Raw genomic sequence first — 19,464 nt, 5'->3', positions numbered from 1 at the left:
TTTTTGAGGAGGTAACTAAGTGTGTTGATGAAGGTAGGGCAGTTGATGTCATATACATGGATTTTAGTAAGGCGTTTGATAAGGTCCCCCATGGTCGGCTTATGATGAAAGTAAGGAGGTGTGGGATAGAGGGAAAGTTGGCCGATTGGATAGGTAACTGGCTGTCTGATTGAAGACAGAGGGTGGTGGTGGATGGAAAATTTTCGGATTGGAGGCAGGTTGCTAGCGGAGTGCCACAGGGATCATTGGTCCTCTGCTCTTTGTGATTTTTATTAATGACTTAGAGGAGGGGGCTGAAGGGTGGATCAGTAAATTTGCTGATGACACCAAGATTGGTGGAGTAGTGGATGAGGTGGAGGGCTGTTGTAGGCTGCAAAGAGACATAGATAGGATGCAAAGCTGGGCTGAAAAATGGCAAATGGAGTTTAACCCTGAGAAATGTAAGGTGATTAATTTTGGTAGGACTAATTTAAATGTGGATTACAGGGTCAAAGGTAGGGTTCTGAGGACTGTGGAGGAACAGAGAGATCTTGGGGTCCATATCCACAGATCTCTAAAGGTTGCCACTCAAGTGGATAGAGCCGTGAAGAAGGCCTATAGTGTGTTAGCTTTTATTAACAGGGGGTTGGAGTTTAAGAGCCGTGGGGTTATGCTGCAACTGTACAGGACCTTGGTGAGACCACATTTGGAATATTGTGTGCAGTTCTGGTCACCTCACTATAGGAAGGATGTGGAATCGCTGGAAAGGGTGCAGAGGAGATTTACCAGGATGCTGCCTGGTTTGGAGGGTAGGTCTTATGAGGAAAGGTTGAGGGAGCTAGGGCTGTTCTCTCTGGAGCGGAGGAGGCTGAGGGGAGACTTAATAGAGGTTTATAAAATGATGAAGGGGATAGATAGAGTGAACGTTCAAAGACTCTTTCCTCGGGTGGATGGAGCTATTACAAGGGGGCATAACTATAGGGTTCATGGTGGGAGATATAGGAAGGATATCAGAGGTAGGTTCTTTACGCAGAGAGTGGTTGGGGTGTGGAATGGACTGCCTGCAGTGATAGTGGAGTCAGACACTTTAGGAACATTTAAGCACTTATTGGATAGGCACATGGAGCACACCAGGATGATAGGGAGTGGGATAGATTGATCTTGGTTTCAGATAAAGCTTCGCACAACATCGTGGGCCGAAAGGCCTGTCCTGTGCTGTACTGTTCTATGTTCTAACCCAGTCAGCCCTGTTCCCCATATCCCTGCAATTTTCTCTCCTCTGAGTATAATCCAAATTTCCTTTTGAAAGCTCCTATTGAATCTGCTTCCAACACACTATCAGGCAGAGTGTTCCAAATCCCAACCACACACTGTGGAAATAAACTTTTCCTTCATGTCCTCATTGCTCACATATAAAAATAAGCCTCTGGCTGGATTTGTTGCGGTTTCTGTGCCACTTTCCTTCTTTACCTGCTTCAGCCAGTTGACCTCCCCCTCACACTCTGCAGATTTCCATTTTCAACCTCTAGTTAGTGTGACCCCTACACACTCTCTGTATTTATGTAAGTTTTGGCCTCTCTGTGTGTGCTACACATTCCCCGTATACTTCAGGTGCTACTTCATGAATGACTGAATTTGAATCTCTCACATTTCCTTCTGGAGCCTGCAGGTTGGAGATGGGTGCAGCATGAGGCCTGGGAAGGGGGAATTAAGGCTGTTTGAGACCCGCTGGCGCATGTGTGAATGAGAGATAATGTTACCGGAGCTTGGACAGTCCAGATTGTCTTTCTGTTGCAAAGCTTTCGGCTGATACTGGGACTGGAGCCAAGTGGGAGGGCACTGGGGACCCAGGAGGAGTCAGCCAGGGAGAGTTCACTGTCAGAATGGTACAGTGTGAAGCAGGATAAGGCCAGGGAATTCAGCATGGCAATGGCTGTGAAGTAAATTCAAGACCATCTGACCCACTGCCACTTTTGTAAATCAAGAGGGTATATAAAAATAGCTTTGCCGGTGTCGCCACTTCCCAAGAGCTTCACTCCAAAATTACCTAATTGGCTGGGAAATGATTCGGGACATCCTGAGAATGTGGATGTTGTTATAAATAATCTTCCTTTATTGATAGCTGCTGGGAATTAGTTAGAGATGTTTAACGTCATATGACCAAGGCTCAAGATCTTGCAATTTCCTCCTGAACCTTTACAGCGCAGGACATTTATTCATCAGAATTCTCCTACTTTACTCCTAACTGTTTTAAATTTCATCTGCCACTCTTTTTTATCAATTTACATATTGTCCAACTCAGAAATGACAATGCAGATGAGGATTGGATAAACTTACAGGCATAAATGTTCAAAAAAATTAGCTATGCATTCCGGATGGCACAAGAGATTTTAAAGTGTTGAAGTGTTTTAAAAGCAGTCAGACATGAGAGGTTTAAGGAAGGAATTCCAAAACTTAGGGCCCAGGCAGCTGAAGGTTCAGTCACCATTGGAGAATAAGTCGTCAATAAATACATCTGATGCTGTAGAGATTGGCTATTTACTGAACACAGCCAGCTCAGGGGAAGTCTTTGCCCAAATCACTGACCTGGCTTTTCCTCTTGATCTACACTGTGTGGTTCCAGTACTTGCTGTTTTTACTTTGAATCTCCAAGGCTGGTCGCACCCTAGGTGTTGATACACAAGGGGAAAGCTCCATTTGAATTTTAACCCCCGTGGCTACTTTCCTTCAAGATGCTTACTCACGGTGCTGCTACAACAAAGTTGCATTTATATAATCACCTTTCCAAGATGCTTCAAAGCAGCATAACCAGACAAAATTTGGAAACTACAGCCCAGGTCTCCTGGCCTATGGATAGTCAGAGACCAGATGTGCCCCAGAAGATATGCTCTGGGACCCCTCAGAAGTCCCAACACACACTCAATGAGAATTGCCTGGGAAGTATGAATGTCCAATGGATAATTTCCCTGCTCCCCAGGACCCTCCGAAAAAGTCTGCAACTTCGAGTTAGAAACCATAGAAACCCTACAGTGCAGAAAAAGGCCATTTGGCCCATCGAGTCTGCACCGACAATAATCCCACCCAGGCCCTATCCCCGTATCCCTACATATTTTACTCGCTAATCCCTCTAACCTATGCATCCCGGGACACTAAGGGGCAATTTAGCACGGCCAATGCACCTAACCAGCACATCTTTGAAGTGTAGGAGGAAACCAGAGCACCCAGAGGAAACCCACGCAGACACGGGGAGAATGTGCAAACTCCGCACAGACGTCAGACTTTCAACGTACCAATGTACTTGCCAGAGGTTACCCAGGAAATGTTAAATAGGAACAACCTAGTCTAACACCGAGGTAACGACAACTGGCCCCCCCAATTACTCACACTGACACACTCTTCCCCCCACCTCCCTTCAATTACCCCCACAACCTGACCTGGAGACTCCCTGCCCCAGTCCCCAACACAACCCTCCTCCAATCCTAATCCAACTCCCTCCAACAATCTCCCGACCCAACTCAATTAGCCCCCAACTCACCTGCCACCATATATGCCCCCTTCTCATGTTTGCTCTGCACTGTTTTAAAGCAGTTTTGGATATTTAAACTCTTTACTTACTGGAATACTGCAGCTAATGCTGTAAACAGGGGCACGACTTCTCTGTACAGCTCCCGGTGAGGTTTGCTGCACTGGGTCAGGTTTGAAGGATTCTCCATTTGGGAAATCCCGCAGAAAAATCAGGAATAGGGGCCGGATTTTAACTGCCCCGCCCACCATGGAAATCGGAGTGGGCAAGGGGTGGACAATGGGAAGGTCCGCTGACTTGGGGCAGGATTTTAGTTTTGGGATGAGTGAGGCCGTAAGTTCCCCCCCAGGGTTTCTGATCCTAATCGGAATATCTGAGCCTGCATTTCTAAACCATAGAGTTACTCCGCTACATCTCACCCCATTCATGCACAAGTCTAGACTGCGGCAAACAAGCTATTCACCTGTAAGGACATAGGTGGCACACTGGTTAGCACTGCTGCCTCACAACGCCAGGGACCCGGGTTCAATTCCCGGTTTGGGTGATTGTCTGTGTGGAGTTTGCACATTCTCCCCGTGTCTGTGTGGGTTTCCTCCGGGTGCTCCGGTTTCCTTCCACAGTCCGAAAATGTGCAGGTTAGGTTGATTGGCTATGCTAAATTGCTCCTTAGTGTTAGGGGGATGTCAGGAGTGTTAGTAAATAGGTGGGGCTACGGGGATAGGGCCAGGGTGGGATTGTGGTTGGTGCAGCCTTGATGGGCAAAAGGGCCTCTTTCTGCACTGTAGATATTCTATGAATTTCTCCAGAACCATTTCTCGATTAATACTGATATTCTTCAGCCCCTCACAAAACCACGCGTTTCTCAGAACTTCCAGTACATTGTACACTCTTCACAAAGAAAGACATCAATAAAGTACAAATTCAGTTCCTCAACCATTTCTTTGTTCCCTGTTTGAATTCCCGTTTCTGACTGTAAGGGCCTTATATTCATTTTTGTCATTCTCTTTCTCTTAACGTATCTACAGAAACTTTTACAGTCAGTTTTTATGAAATCCGCTAGCTTACTTTCATACTCTATTTCCCTTTTCTTAATCAACCCCTTGGTCTGGCCTTTGCTGAATTTTAAACTGCTCCCAAGCCTCAGGTCTATTGTTTTTCTTGCCAATTTGTATGTTTCTTCTTTGAATCTAATATTCTCTCTAATTTCCCGCACAAGCCATGGTTTGGCCACAGTTTCCTTATCACTCTTGCGCCAAATGGGAATAAACAACTTCTGTTTTCACCTATATGTTCCTTAAATGTCTGCCATTGCCTGTCCACTGTCTTTCCTTTCAGTAATGTTTCCCAGTCTGTCATGGCCAATTCATGCCTCATACCATCATAGTTACCTTTATTGAGATTCAGGACCCTGGTCTCAGAATCAATTATCTCACTATCCACCTTGACAAAGAATTCTATCATATTTTGTGCTCACTCATCCCCAAGGGTTCTCTCACAACTAGATTGCCAACTACTCCTTTTTTCATTGTGCAATGCCCAGTCCAAGATGACTTGTTCCCTCGTTTGTCTCTCAACATATTCATCCAGAAAACCATCCCGTATACATTCCAGGAATTCCTCCTCTACATTATTGTGACTCATGTGACTCACTCAATTTATATGCAGATTAAAGTCACCCATAAATCACAGATGTTCCTTAGTTCTCCAAACGAGCATCATGACTTAATGTCATTCCTCTGCCTTTTCCCCACCCCCCTGCACAGCTAATGCCCTCTTGAATGCTTTGATTGAACCTGCCTCCACCACACTTCCAGGTAGTGCATTCCAGTCCTGAACCTCACCTTGTGTGAAAACGTTTTTTCTCACATCGCATTCGCTTCTTTTGCGAATCACTTTAAATCTGTGCCCTCTCATTCTCAATCCTTTTCCGAGCGGGAACAGTTTCTCCCTATCTACTCTGTCCAGCCCCTTCAGGATTTTGAACATCTCCAACAAATGTCCTCTTAGCCTTCTTCTCTCCAAGGAAAACAGTCCCAACCTCTCCAATCTATCCTCTTAACTGAAGTTTCTCATCCCTGGAACCATTCTTGGAAATCTCTTCTGCGCTCTCTCCAATACATTCACATCCTTCCTATAGTGTGGCTCCCAGAACTGTACACAATATTCCAGCTGATGTTTAACTTGTGACTTGCATAAGTTCAGCATAACCTCGTTGCTCCTATTAATAAAACCTTGGATACTTTCTCTACCCATCCGGCCAGTTTTAATGATTTATGCACAGATACACCCAGGTCCAACATCACAAAAATGAGGGACGGAATGTTCCTTTCTGGAGACTAGGTGCGATGGTGGGCGGGACTGGCGGCGGGGTTTCCTGCTGATTGGTGGGTCAGGTTCACGTGCCCAATATTCCACTTGAAACCTCGTTAAATATTCATTGACGAGCTGCTCACTTGTGATGATACTGTGCCTTTAAGAAATATATTTATATCATGCTTCTTGTAAGAGACAGTGTTTTGTTGCAAAGAGTCGATTTGTCAGAATAAACATGCAGCTCCATGCTGAGACTGCAGGATAATAACAACTCACTTTAACTAATGGGGTATTTGTCTAAACAGAGTTAATGCATTTGTGTTTACTTGTTTTATTTCCTTTGGGGTTTCAGAGTAGAGTTTTGATTAGGTTGATTGACAGAGACAGAGTCATGTGCTAATGGGAGGAGCTAAACTTACAGGGAAGATGCACAGTTTCTCTTCCCTTTAAACCAGTGAGGTCCTGCTTGGTCTCTCAATCTGGAGGTTTTCTGGGAGTTCCGGAGCTGGCAACCCAAGTACAAGCACATAAACTCCCTCAGCAAAACACAGGCTTAAGTCTGTAAGAGGAATATTGCTTGAATTGGAACTCAGCAAGAGGTTAGCAGTTAAGAATTTATCTTGTCTTGTTTAAATATTGTTTAATTGTTCAGTTTAACTATAACAAATGAATTAACTTTCGTTAAATAAAGATGGTTTTGATAAAACCCAATTTGTCTCAATTGTCAGTAGAATCACACCTGGGTAAAGCATCACATCCTCATGTTAATGCCAAAATAGCAAATTGTTGGGTCTAGTCTAACTTCATAATATGCCCTGGCGTTTCTGATCTCATACCCTAACAATTGACTCACATGGTGGGGCTCGAGGTTCCTAGTGCCATATTTAAACACCATCCAAACGTGTCATCAAAAGTTCCAGAGATGGGCCCAAGAAACAAGAAGAGTGAGCCAGGGTTTAGACACAGCTCCTTGGAGGCTTTAACTAGAGGCGTCCCCTAGCACTGTAAGGTTCTTTGTCCCCAGGATGGATGCAGAGGTCTACCAGCCTCACTTCACCAGCCTAGGAGTGGTTGCAAAGAGGGTCAGCTGCCAGAGAAATGCCATGATTTGGAGATGCCGGCGTTGGACTGGGATAAACACAGTAAGAAGTTCTTCAGGTGAAGGGGCTTAAGGCTCCAAAAGCTTGTGGCTTTTGCTACCAAATAAACCTGTTGGACTTTAACCTGGTGTTGTTAAACTTCTTACAGAGAAATGCCATCCAGTGCAGGAAGGGGAATGAATGACCTCACCCGCTCTGCCAGTGTAGGTCAACCAACAGCTCACTCCAGACTCTCACACTCATCATGACATTGTGCACTGACAGCGTCACTCAGCTCAGGAATCTCACACAATATTAGCGGGAGAGACATCAGCATTGAAAGCCTCTTCACCATCTAACATCCTGCACAACCTCAATCCTGAGCAGACATCATGCATCCCAACCCCTGCTCCATCCCTTTGTCTTCATGCAGACCAGCTTGCCCCAAGGGAGAGAGACCCCAGACTGGGAGGGATGCTGGACAGTTAGGATGTCTCCGGGTTCGAGTTCACAGGCAAGGTCAGACATTGTTCCTGTGGTGAAGGCGGGATTAGTCTCTCCCAGAAAGCCAGCACAGATGAGCCCTCTGTTAGTTGATCACATTCTGATAATCACACTGAGTGACATGCAATGTTGTATTCAGCCTGTTCAGGAACTAACTCCATCTTCTCTCACTTACAGACAGTGGTAGGTCCAGACAGACCAAAGGCAACAGAAGCCCAGCCCCCCAGGTCACCTCAGAGCAGGATGCTGAAGGTCCATTTAAAGAACACTCGTCACAGAGTTCACCTGCCCCAGTGCAGAGACACACCCCGGGGGTCATAGGTCTAGTACAGGCTTGGGGATCACATTATAGGGACCACCTCACTGCAGTCTGCGCAGTAGCTGGAGGCAGTGACAGCCCGAGTCCCTTGCACTGCTGGGGAACAGGCACCCGCGGAGTCTGAGCATCTGGAAGCTGCCATCGTAAATGTGCTGGAGATGCAAAGCCAGGCAGCAGGACACCAGGCAGGGTGGTGGGAAGCAGTCAACGAATTAGAGCAAAGGACGGAGGAGTCGTCCACATTCTGTCTGATATCATGGCTCAGACATGTGTGCGCATCAAGGTCCCCATGGGAAAGGTGGCAGCCATCTTGCAGCCTGTGGTCCGGCAGATTCTTCCAATTGCTATAGGTTTTGGTGTGACCCATAAGGGTTGTGGGGGGGGGGGGGGGGGGGGGGGGGGGGTGGTTCTCTCAATCTCACTTCAGACAGCCTTTCCCCTCCAGGAGTCAGCCAGACTCTTGGGCAGAGGGCTGTACACCCCGGGGTCATCCACTCACTTGACTCTAATCCCAAAACCCTCTGCCTATGACCCCCCCACCTCCAGCTGATAGGCGGATGAGGGGGCACCTGCCACACAACAGCATCCCCAAAAGGGAAAGGCCCTCCAGAGGACACCCAAAGTCAAAGACATCAGGGCATTGCAGTGAACAGGCTGCTTCACCTGCTGCAGATGTCAGGAAACCACCAATCGGATTAGAAAGATTAAGAGATATTGATATGACTTGTGGCTTTGTAAATACATTGATGTTCCCGACAATGGTCTCATCATTCGAATGTATCGTTCATGTGCAATCTTATTGTGAGGTTGACCTAAGCTCCCACTCAGTCATCACCTCCATTTGTGAGCCTCACATTCATGTGCTGTTTAGTTAATTCATTTAAATTTATTTATTAGTCACAAGTAAGGCTTACATTAACACTGCAATGAAGTTACTGTGAAATTCCCCTCGTCACCACACTCCGGCACCTGTTCGGGTCAATGCACCCAACCAGCACGTCTTTCAGACTGTGGGTGGAAAGCGGAGAACCTGGAGGAAACCCACTCAGACACGGGGAGAACGTACAAACCACAGACAGTGACCGGAGGCCGGAATCAAACCCGGGTCCCTGGCGCTGTGAGGCAGCAGTGCTAACCACTGTGCCACCGTGCTGCGCTTGCCCGATGTGTAATGTCAGGGTGATGTGTCAAGCTTTTTATTGTGACTGCAATTTGCATTATGAACTTTTATTCCTTACGAGGCACCATGGAGTTCTACAATGCTCAATTGTCTTGAAGGGTCATCAGTAATTATAACTTACAGCTGTCTTCATTGTTAGTACCAAAGCACAGGATCTGCAGCCACGATGGTCTCTCCAGCACTGGGGAGGTAGCAGTATTATAACTGGACTAGTAATCCAGAGACCCAGGCTAATGCTCTGGGGACCCAAGGTTCAAATCCCTCCACGGCAGATGGTGAAATTGTCATAAACGCCCATCTGATTCACTAATATCCTTCAGGAAAGGAAAGCTGCTGTCCTTACCTACATGTGACTGCAGACCACAGCAATGTAGTTGATGTTTAACTGCCCTCTGAAATGGCCGAGCAAGCCATTCAGTTGAAGGGCAATTAGGGATGGTGAACAAATGCTGGCCCAGCCCATGAAAGAAAAAACAAGTCCACTTGAGGCAGGTTTCGCATTGCTGTGCTGCCTTTTACTCCCACAGCAGTGAGCTCTGGCTTCCAAAGATGGAGGGTATGGTGAATGACAAGGGTTGGAGGTCCAGTGCTCAATGCTGTCAATGGGAGTGGTTGTAAAGGCCTTTCAGAAATGCACTCAAATTCCCTTGTCTGTATCTTATTCTTGGAACAGTGTGACCATCTGTGTCACATGAAGTCTTTGATGGCATCCTCTTATGGAGCTTTGGCATCATTGACCTCCTCAGCCTCAAGCTTTTCCCGGACTCCATCTTCCAAGGAGTTCACAACCTTCTCCATGTCTCCCTCCGGCACATCATCTCCCTTCTGAAGTGCCAGCTTATGTAGGACGCAACTCATCACGTTAAACAGGATACCCTATAGAGAATACTACAGAGCAATCCAAGCATTGGAAATACAATTTTAGAATCCAGATGATCTGTTCTATGATGGATTGTGTCAGACTAGGTGTCATGTTGTATCTCTCCTCAGAGGCACTTTACACTTCATCCAGTGTGAATCTCACATAATGTAGAGGACATTTCTACTTCCAGAACAGCTTCGACCCTCCCTCCCTCTGTGTTCAGGTCCCCAATCTTCCTCGACCCTCCCGATGTTCAGGGAGAACTCTCTCCTCACCCAACCCACCCAGTGTGTGCATGGTGACAGAGGTCACCTTCCCTCACAAGCGAGTTTCAAATATCCTTCCCCCCCCTCCCTTTATTACATCTTCTCCATTTAGAGGCTATAGATTTCTCTCCTGACCATCCGATCTGCAGCCAGACAACCCCTTCACTGAGTGAGAGACAATGGCCACACCCTGCACACCAAGCAGTGCCTGATGTCCATTGAGCACACAGGCCTTGCCCCTCTCTGGAGCAGGAAGATTACGTGCTTGCCATAAACAGCCCTGCAAAGCCTCAGGACTGCCTTTAATCTCTCAACCTTACCTCATTGTCCCATCATCTGCATTCATCTCCTGGTATTCATGGAACCCAAATCCCATCCACCCCCTCGGGGTCTGTATGCCAGTGTTCTACATTAAGCTCCAGCTTCCACACTGGTTGAGTATGTGATGATGTGGAGATGCCGGCGTTGGACTGGGGTAAGCACAGTAAGAAGTCTCACAACACCAGGTTAAAGTCCAACAGGTTTATTTGGTAGCAAATACCATATGGTATTTGCTACCAAATAAACCTGTTGGACTTTAACCTGGTGTTGTGAGACTTCTTACTGAGTATGTGATGCCAGTCTCTTTAAGGCAGTACAGCAGAAGAGAGTCACCCGACTTGAGAGACCAATGGGAACCGAGTGTGAGTGATCACACTAGACCAGTGGTTCCCAAAGGGTGCGACGCGCAACACTGGTGCGGCGAGAGAGGATGGCGGGAAGATTCAAGGACAATCAAAGAAACATTTAAACATTCATGTATAGAAACCCGTAGAAGTTTCCAGATTTCATGCCATCTCTCTTTGTGTTAAGACTTAACACCAGTGTGGCGCGCCGTACCCTTTGGGAACCACTGCACTAGACAGAGTCCTCTCTCAGGCATTTTACGTCTGGAACGATGGAGAAGTGAGGCGCTGCCCTAGGGTAGCCTTCGTGCTGCAGAAACCTCCTGTACACAGGTTTCTCTTCTCAATTTTGTTACTAACAATAAGTCTGAAATTTCTTGACGGCGCCATAACAGCCACAACATAACATACTGGCGACAAGGATGGGACTGATTGAATGGCACAGCCTACCGGTGAGTATCTGGTTTCATTGAAGTTGGAAAAAGAGGGATACCTTTGGACTAATAGACTCAGCAAGAGTTGTTAAGCTAGTGCCAGACCCCAAGGGGCAATCAAAGTAATGATCCTGGTGAGGCCAAGCAAGTAAAAATATTTGGAAATATATTAAAAATTTAAAAAAAGAGAGATAGGCTCCAAGAGCAAGGAAAATGGAACTGGAGTAAAAGGTAGGAGTGTCTGAAATAACATCAACCCAGCTCGAAGCTGTGGTTTCAGATTTAAAAATAATCTGGAAATGAAAGGCAGAGATTTGCTTCAGTTAAACAAGTTCAAAAGTAAAAGGGGACAAAAAAGTGGCCCAAGGAACTGCAGGACTTTTCCTGAAAACGCTGGAGAAAGAAGATGCTGAGACTCAGTCTCCCCATCTGAGCAGAGCCTGGGGGCTGGGCGGGGGGTCGTCACTGGCGGCAGTCCCTGGTGGCAGGCCGGCCGTTTGAGAGGTTTTGAAAGGGAAGGAGACCTCCAACTGGTTAAAAACAAAAGCAGCTGAAAAAGTTTTTTTAAAAACTCCCGACTGGACAGCCACTAGTGAAATTGACAAAAAGATCAAAGTTAAAACAAGGAGAGAGAAACTGACTTTCCAGGCAGCCAAACAACTGGGAAAACTGCAGAAACTGACTTCCACCAACTAAAAAAAGTTTTAAAACTGGCTCCAAAAGTAGGTTCCCGCCAAAACCCCCAAAAAAGTGCAGGAAAAGCAGAGACAGAAGCAGCCACAGTTTAAAAAACATTGACAGTCTTAAAGCAGTAATGTATTTAAAAAGGTAATTAAAGGTTTTGTAACATTTAATGTAATAACGATAAAAAGGAACAAAGGGCAAGGGGAAGGAAGATCAGAGCGGACACCAGATAGAAGCCAATTCTGGAAAAACAGTCAATCAGCAACACAAGGCCTCAAAGGAGGAAATTAAGACCTCAAGAAAGAGGCAATGCTGGAGCTTAGAAGAGGCAATAAACCCTCAAGCAAGATTAACACCAGACTCAAGAGTAGGCAGTCCTCCGGGGGGGGTGGGGGGGGGGTACTAAAAGACACCAGGAAGGGGTAAAAGACCCAAAACTCAGCTTGCATCCCATCCTTTTGTATTAAAATGACAAGTTCCTTGAAGCTGTAGCAATAAACTACAAGCAAACACAAACTGTAATCAGTTAGAAAGTAAGACCAGGCACAGCAGAAGTAAGAGTGAAGAGATAGACTTAACTGAAACTACAGCAAATAGAAAATGAGAAGCTAAAGACACAGCCCAGCTATAAATCAAGGCCAAGGAATAAAAACAAGCACTATGGAACTGGAATTAGAGCATGAAGATGTGAATGAAAGATAAAAAGGACAGAGAGAAAAAGCACAAGAGGAACCCAGCAACAAAGGTCGCAGCATGGAACTCGAGAAGAGCCAGTGAAATCCCATGTAATGGACACTATCAGTTTTGTGATCAAAGAGAGAACTGCCAGTCTCGGAGTGAAATGCATCAAGAATTTGATCCATGACGATCTACAGCATCCTGTGTCATCGACTGCAACAGTCACCGTGCTGTTGAAGCAGAAATCAGAGCAGAGCTATCATTTACCAGGACCATACTGGGAATCCTTTAGAGATCCAATTGAATGATCAAACTGGCAGTCGTGTGGAATACACAAATCTGCTGGAGAAATTGGCATTCTGCAGAGAAGCAGAAACTGTCCAGTGCTCAAGGCTACTGAGAAGGATTTAGCGATGGACAAACCCAAAGAGTGAGAATACAACTGTTGGAACAAGTTACCAATTCAAACACAGAAGGAACCCGAGGTTACCTGCCACAACAAGATTGCTGAAATGGTTAGAGTAATAGAAATGCACAAGAACCAATACGATAAACTAGTTGCTGGAAGAGGTGTAAATAGAAATGCTTGGAAGAGAAGAAACTTTATCACATGACCCAAGTACCAGTAATACAGAACCACGACATTTCCTTCACAAATGACAAACCAAGACACTGCAAGAACAAAAACAGAAAATGCTTAAAAACGTCATCAGTTCTGACAGTGTCTGTGGAGAGAGAATAGAGCCAATGTTTCGAGTCAGGATGACCCTTTGTCAGAGCTGGCTCTATTCTCCCTCTGCAGATGCTGCCAAACCTGCTGAGATTTTCCGCAATTTTTGTTTTTGTTTCAGATTCCAGCATCTGCACTATTTTGCCTCGAGACTGCAAGAACTATCGAGACATAAAACGGTATTGTATTGTGATGGTGGTATCTGTATGCATTGTAGAAATCATAGAAACCCTACAGTACAGAAAGAGGCCATTTGGCCCATCGAGTCTGCACCGACCACAATCCCACCCAGACCCTACCCCCATATCCCAACATATTTTACACACTAATCCCTCTAACCTACACATCTCAGGACACTAAGGGCAATTTTTAGCATGGCCAATCAACCTAACCCGCACATCTAGAGTAGAGTAAGGTGTTTGACAGAGAATGATTGGAGAGTGACACAGTCTGCAGAATAAAGTATCTAGTCCTTAGTCAGTGCACAGTTTAGGACAGAACTCAGAAAGCAGCAAGCTTGTATGGAAGGATCCCACGCAACATTTGGAACTGTCCACAGTTCAAGCTTTCTAGAACTGTTATATTAATGAAAGCTTCAAGATCCCTCCATTGAACAGTCACTGCATCGATTTACAAATGTTTAGAATGTGGGTTGAATAAATCGATTTTGAAGATTGTATAAGAATCTTAAAGGGGGAGGGATGTTGTGTCTGTTTCTTTAAGACAGCACTGCAGAAGTGAGTCACCTGACTTGAGGGGCCAATGGGAACTGGGAGTAAGTGACCACACTAGAGAGAGAGAGAGAGATCCTCTCTAAAGACATTTTACTTCTGGAACCATGCTGTAAGCATGTAGGACCATCTAGAACCGGCCTCGGCCCCAAGGCAGCCTTCGTGCTGCATAAACCAAGTTTCCCTTATCAATAAATAATTTGTTCCGAATAAAATCTCGAATTTTTTGATGACACCATAACATAACAGTACCCCAATCTTCCACCTGCACCCTCATACCTCCGTCATCCATTTCCCCACCCATCCCCAGTCGCCATGCTGGTCTCAGAGTGCAGCCCTGCCTGAAACCCACAGCACACAATGCTGTCACCCTGGAGAATCCCAGCAGCCACTATGAACAGCCCACCAGTGTGGACTAGCATTGGCGTCATGGAGGACCTGCAGCAGTGCAGCTGCACAGTGACTCAATGTTGCACTCACCTCAAAGTCACAAGCAAACTGCACTCCATTTATATCCGGTCAGGGATTAGACTAGTATAATTGCATGCTGGCGTAGCAGGTAATTAAGAGAGGTAGGTGATTCCAGTGAGTTTTAAAGAGCATCCATGACACGCTAAATGCCAATCACTCAGCTCGCCATGAAAGTGGCGAGGACAGAACAGCAGAGGATTCCAGCTTTTGGCCTCTCTCTGAATGTTCCGCTCCCGCTGCCACAAAAGCCGCTGCCAGCAGGAATGGAAAACTCTGTCTGAGATTATCTGGTGTGTATCACATTGCTGTTAGTGTGAGCTTGCTGTGTGCAAATTAGCTGCTGTGCGCAAATTAGCTGCTGTGCATCCTACATTACAACAATAACTACACTTTAAAAAGTACCTAATTGGTTTTAATGTGCTCTGGGAAGTCCAAAAGATTGGTAATGGTGCTACAGAAATGCAAATGTTACTCTGCAGCATAACACATTCTTGCAGCTGTTTATTGTGTGTGTGTGTGTGTGAGAGCCTGCCCCCAGCACAACCTCACATCACCCTGTCTTCATAAACTTTCCAACTTCCTCCCTTACGTCTCTTCAGCTGCGATCAGCTAATGGGGTATAAATGATGGTGATATTGTGTAAATAGCCAGATAGATACTTCAAATCAGAGGCAAAGTCCTCATTAGGTTGACAGACAATTCCATATAACAGCATGCAGTGAGGGCAGAGTGGGACAAAATCCTGTACCTGCACTACCCGCCATTAATTCAGAGGCCGTTGACATTGATCTTCACTGTTCCCGCTGCTGGTCAGATAGTCAAAGAGAACAAAGCCATAGGCGGATTCAGAGTCTGCCTGACATAGAGAGAAGGAGAGAGAGGGACAGAAAGAAAAGAATAAAGATATAGTCCCCCAAACAGGAGAGCACGCAAAGAGGGTGTAGAATGTAAGGAATATTCTAGAACAGACACTTACCCGGAAATTCACCTTCTGAATGACCTGCTGGGGATCACTCTCCAAAATGACCCTGTCGAAGAAAAGAACCAAAGTAAAACATAGGATAAAAAAACCCAGCTACAGTTAGTGAATGACGATATTAATCCAGCTCTCACACTAACTCAGCAGTCCCCGTGTTACTGACTGTGTCTGAATCACCCTGATTCCCACTCCCACTGTGTCCACAAAGGCTGCCTGACCTCACCCCTGAACAGCCTAGTTCTCATTTCAAGGCCATCCTCCTGTTCTGGACTCTGCCACCATAGGATGGACAGAGAAACTATATCCCATCAAGTCTTATTATTTTAAAACACCTCAATTAGATCACCTTTAATCGTCTAGATGAATAGACGAATGAGGGGGGACCGCATAGAGACTTATAAAATTCTAACAGGACTAGACAGGATAGATGCAGGAAGGATATTCCCAATGGTCGGGGAGTCCAGAACCAGGGGTCACAGTTTGAGGATTCGGGGTAGGCCATTTAGGACAGAGGTGAGGAAACATTTCTTCACGCAAAGAGTGATGAGCCTGTGGAATTCATCACCGCAGGAAGTAGTTGATGCCAAAACCTTGAATGTATTTAAGAGGCAGCTGGATATAGCACTTGGGGTGAATTAGATCAAAGGTTCTGGGGAGAAAGCAGGATTGGGCCACTGAGTTGGATGATCAGCCATGATCATAATGAATGACGGAGCAGGCTCGAAGGGCCAAATGGCCTCTTCCTATCTTCTATGTTTCTATGTCTAAACTCAAAAAAGAATGCAAGCCATGTTTATGCAACGTGTCATTGTTAATAACCCTCAAACAGGTAGAAACTCAGACAGTGAGCTTACAATTTCCAAATAATGTGGCTTTGTCTGAAAAAAGTGCAAAATGTGTAAAAATAGTCTCACCCTCCATCCACAATCTCATCCATGATGAGGAGAACCCCATCCATATTCTCCATTAGAGTTTTCTTTTCCACATTTTTCCTGAAAATTATAAAATGGATTACCAAAAAATATACATATGCTTTATGCCAAATAATGATTTTAATCTACCAACTGGGCACCTCAATTAAGCTTTTAAAAGCAGACTCCTTAAAAACAAGAAACTACAGTGACTTGCACTCAGCCCGATTTGCATCACTGCACATTCTACATTCCAATTCATTGGAGTGGAGTCAGTCTGGCTCAAAAACCCATCAAAGACAATTGCCGGAACTGTACTGCCACGCTCACCCCGGAATCGGGGCAGGTGCGGCTCGCAGAACAGAATCTCCATTGGCCTCGGGCGGGATTTTATGAGCTTGTCCGAGCAAGGTCGTAAAATATCAGCAAATGACTTCACTTCTCCTGTCTCAGTAGCAAGACATTTATGGCAACGATCTAAGGTATTCAACTGTTGGAGACAGACCGTTAAAACTAATTGCTTGAACAATGGGACCCTGGCTAATTTAGTTTCCAAACATTAGCTAATCAAGTAATCTTTGGAATACACGGACAATATGCGGGATTTTCCAGCCCTCCACTGCAAGGGGCAGAGGCAGCTTGCCATTGACCACTGCAGAGTATTCGGGTCCCGCCAATGTGTATGGCATTTCACCATCCTCCTGAGGAACCCGCCACGGGGATTGCCTTCAGCAGGACTGGAAAATCCTGCTGGCGGGAGGGCTGGAAAATTCTTTCTGGTTGTATCACAGCTTGGTATGGCTCCTGCTCTGCCCAAGACCGCAAGAAACTACAAAGGGTCATGAATGTAGCCCAATCCATCATGCAAACCAGCCTCCCATCCATTGACTCTATCTATAATTCCCACTGCCTCGGAATAGCAGCCATCATAATTAAAGGACCGCACACACCCCGGACATTCTCTCTTCCACTTTCTTCCGTCGGGAAAAGGATACAAAAATCTGAGGTCACGTATCAACCGACTCATGAATAGCTTCTTCCCTGCTGCCATCAGACTTTTGAATGGACCTACCTTGCATTCAGTTGATCTTTCTCTACACCCTAGCTATGACTGTAACACTACATTCTGCACTCTCTCGTTTCCTTCTCTATGAACGGTATGCTTTGTCTGTATAGCACACAAGAAACAATACTTTTCACTGAATACTAATGCATATGACAATAATAAATCAAATCAAAAACCCTGGGCTTTTGGAGGACAGTCACATGACAAACCAACCATTTGTATGTTTTAGTACATATTTTCTCAGCCAAACCAAGGATAAGCAGCTTGGGGAGAATACCCAAGTGGGGTCCCCCCTGCCTCATATTTTCTTCAACCCATCTGCTGCACCCTGTTTGCTGCTGTGACCATTCAGGAACACTGAGTGCACACAGAAACTTCTTAAAAGAATCCAACCCAGCACTTCCACATCCCAATCAATTCAGAAACATCAAAACCATCAAATTCAGCCTGAAGACAGCCAACTACAGACTGCATTCCCTTTTAACTTTTTTTTAAAATGGACTCTCATTTGGCCAAGCTATTCTTCCCAACTCTGTAATCACGTGTGAAAGTCAGTGCATAGTTTATTTAGATCTGCTTAATTATAATAAAGCTAATCTCTTTCAAGAAAAGCTGTCCTTTAGTTTTCATGATCACAGGATGTAAGCAGTTCAGTGCTCAATGAATTGACAAGTACATTCTCTTAACACAGAAATCTGTTATAGTCAAAATGAGGAGAGAGTAAAGGAGGAAGCCATTCAGCCCCTCCTCACCTGGTCATAACAATACAAGGTTAAGGTTTATTATTTTATTTACTGATGATCTTGGATTGGCCCACCAATGGTACCAGGGAATAAGAACTTACATTTATATAGCATCTTAAACATATGAAAATGTCCCAGGGCACTTCACCGGAGCATAATCAAACAATAACACTGAACCACATGAGGAGGTATAGAGACTTGGTCACCAGAGAGGCAGGTTTCAAGGACAGTCTTAAAAGGAAGAGAAAGAGGTGGAGGAATGGAGAGCTTTAGGATGGGAATTCCAGGGCTTAGGGCCTAACTGGTTAAAAGCAGAGGCACCAATCATGGGGTGAAGGAAGCAGGGAATACACAAGAGGCCAAAATTGTAGGAACACAAAGTTGAAGGAAGTTAGAGTTAGGAAGGGGTGAAGTCAAGTACGGATTTGAACAGGAGGATGAAAATTTTAAAATTGAGGTGGTGCTGGAGTGGAAGCCAATATCGGGCTGTTGGTGAATGGGGCTAGGGAGTGCCATGGTCATTACCGATGCCAAATCACACACCATCCTGACTTCAAAAAATATTGCCATTCCTTCAATGTCGCTGGCTCAAATTTCTGGAACTACTTCCCTAATAGCAGTGTGGGTGTTCCCTACACCACAGAGATTGCAGTGGCGCAAGAACGCAGCTCACCATCATCTTCTCAAGGGAAAATGGGGACGGGCAATAAATGCTGACCCATCCAGTGATGCCACATCCCAAGAATGAACAAAATAAACTAGGTGGGAGTTAGGATATGGGCAGCAGAGTTGAAGAGAAGGTCAAGTTGATCAGTTAGGCCTAGGGCGTGGATAAGGGTTTCAGTAGCAGGTGAGCAGAGGCCGGAGGTTTTGCGGAGGTGGAAGTAGGTGCTCTTTGTGACGGTATGGATATGGGTTCAGAAGCTCAGCTCTGGGGCAAGTGAGGGCCAAGGTTGGAAACAGTCTGATTCATCCCGACAAAGGCTCCAGAGCTGGGAACGAATATGAGGTGGTGATAAATCAAATTGGTGGGAAGGGACTGAGGGAATTGAGGGATAGGATGTTTTCATTGAGCTATGGTTCCACAGGATAAAGGTTCAACTTCAACAAGACTTTAAGTCTCACTTACCGTAGCATTTGGCTCAAAGAATCGAACAGGCAATTGAGAACACTCATTAACATAAGCTGTAAATAGACAGAATCTGTTACACATTTACTTGATATCATAACTGAGTGAACATCACACTAATAAATTGTATACAGTAAACTAGAACTCTGCTGATGCAACAATATCTGGAATCTATATAGCATCTTTAATGTTACTAACATGCAAATAAGGAGTAGGCC

General features: G+C 45.4%; 1 protein-coding gene across 6 annotated transcripts in view; it reads right to left on the bottom strand.

The window, feature by feature from the left end:
* LOC144500790 (coatomer subunit zeta-1-like) overlaps window positions 1-19,464 on the bottom strand; it is a 46,311-nt gene that overhangs the window by 12,581 nt on the left and 14,266 nt on the right. For 4 of the 6 annotated variants that reach the window (XM_078224249.1, XM_078224250.1, XM_078224252.1 and 1 more), the window contains exons 5-7: window positions 19,247-19,302; window positions 16,312-16,389; window positions 15,395-15,446 (exon numbers count right to left, since the gene is read on the bottom strand). In XM_078224249.1, coding sequence (XP_078080375.1) covers window positions 15,395-15,446; window positions 16,312-16,389; window positions 19,247-19,302 — 186 coding nt within the window. Of the gene's footprint in view, window positions 1-15,166; window positions 15,275-15,394; window positions 15,447-16,311; window positions 16,390-19,246; window positions 19,303-19,464 lie in introns of all 6 variants that reach the window. The other 2 variants (XR_013499012.1, XR_013499013.1) reach the window with 2 other exon arrangements.

The sequence above is a fragment of the Mustelus asterias genome, chromosome 11, assembly GCF_964213995.1.
Source record: "Mustelus asterias chromosome 11, sMusAst1.hap1.1, whole genome shotgun sequence".
In the NCBI taxonomy this organism is placed as follows: Eukaryota; Metazoa; Chordata; class Chondrichthyes; order Carcharhiniformes; family Triakidae; genus Mustelus; species Mustelus asterias.
This window is presented reverse-complemented; position numbering and strand designations above follow the sequence as displayed.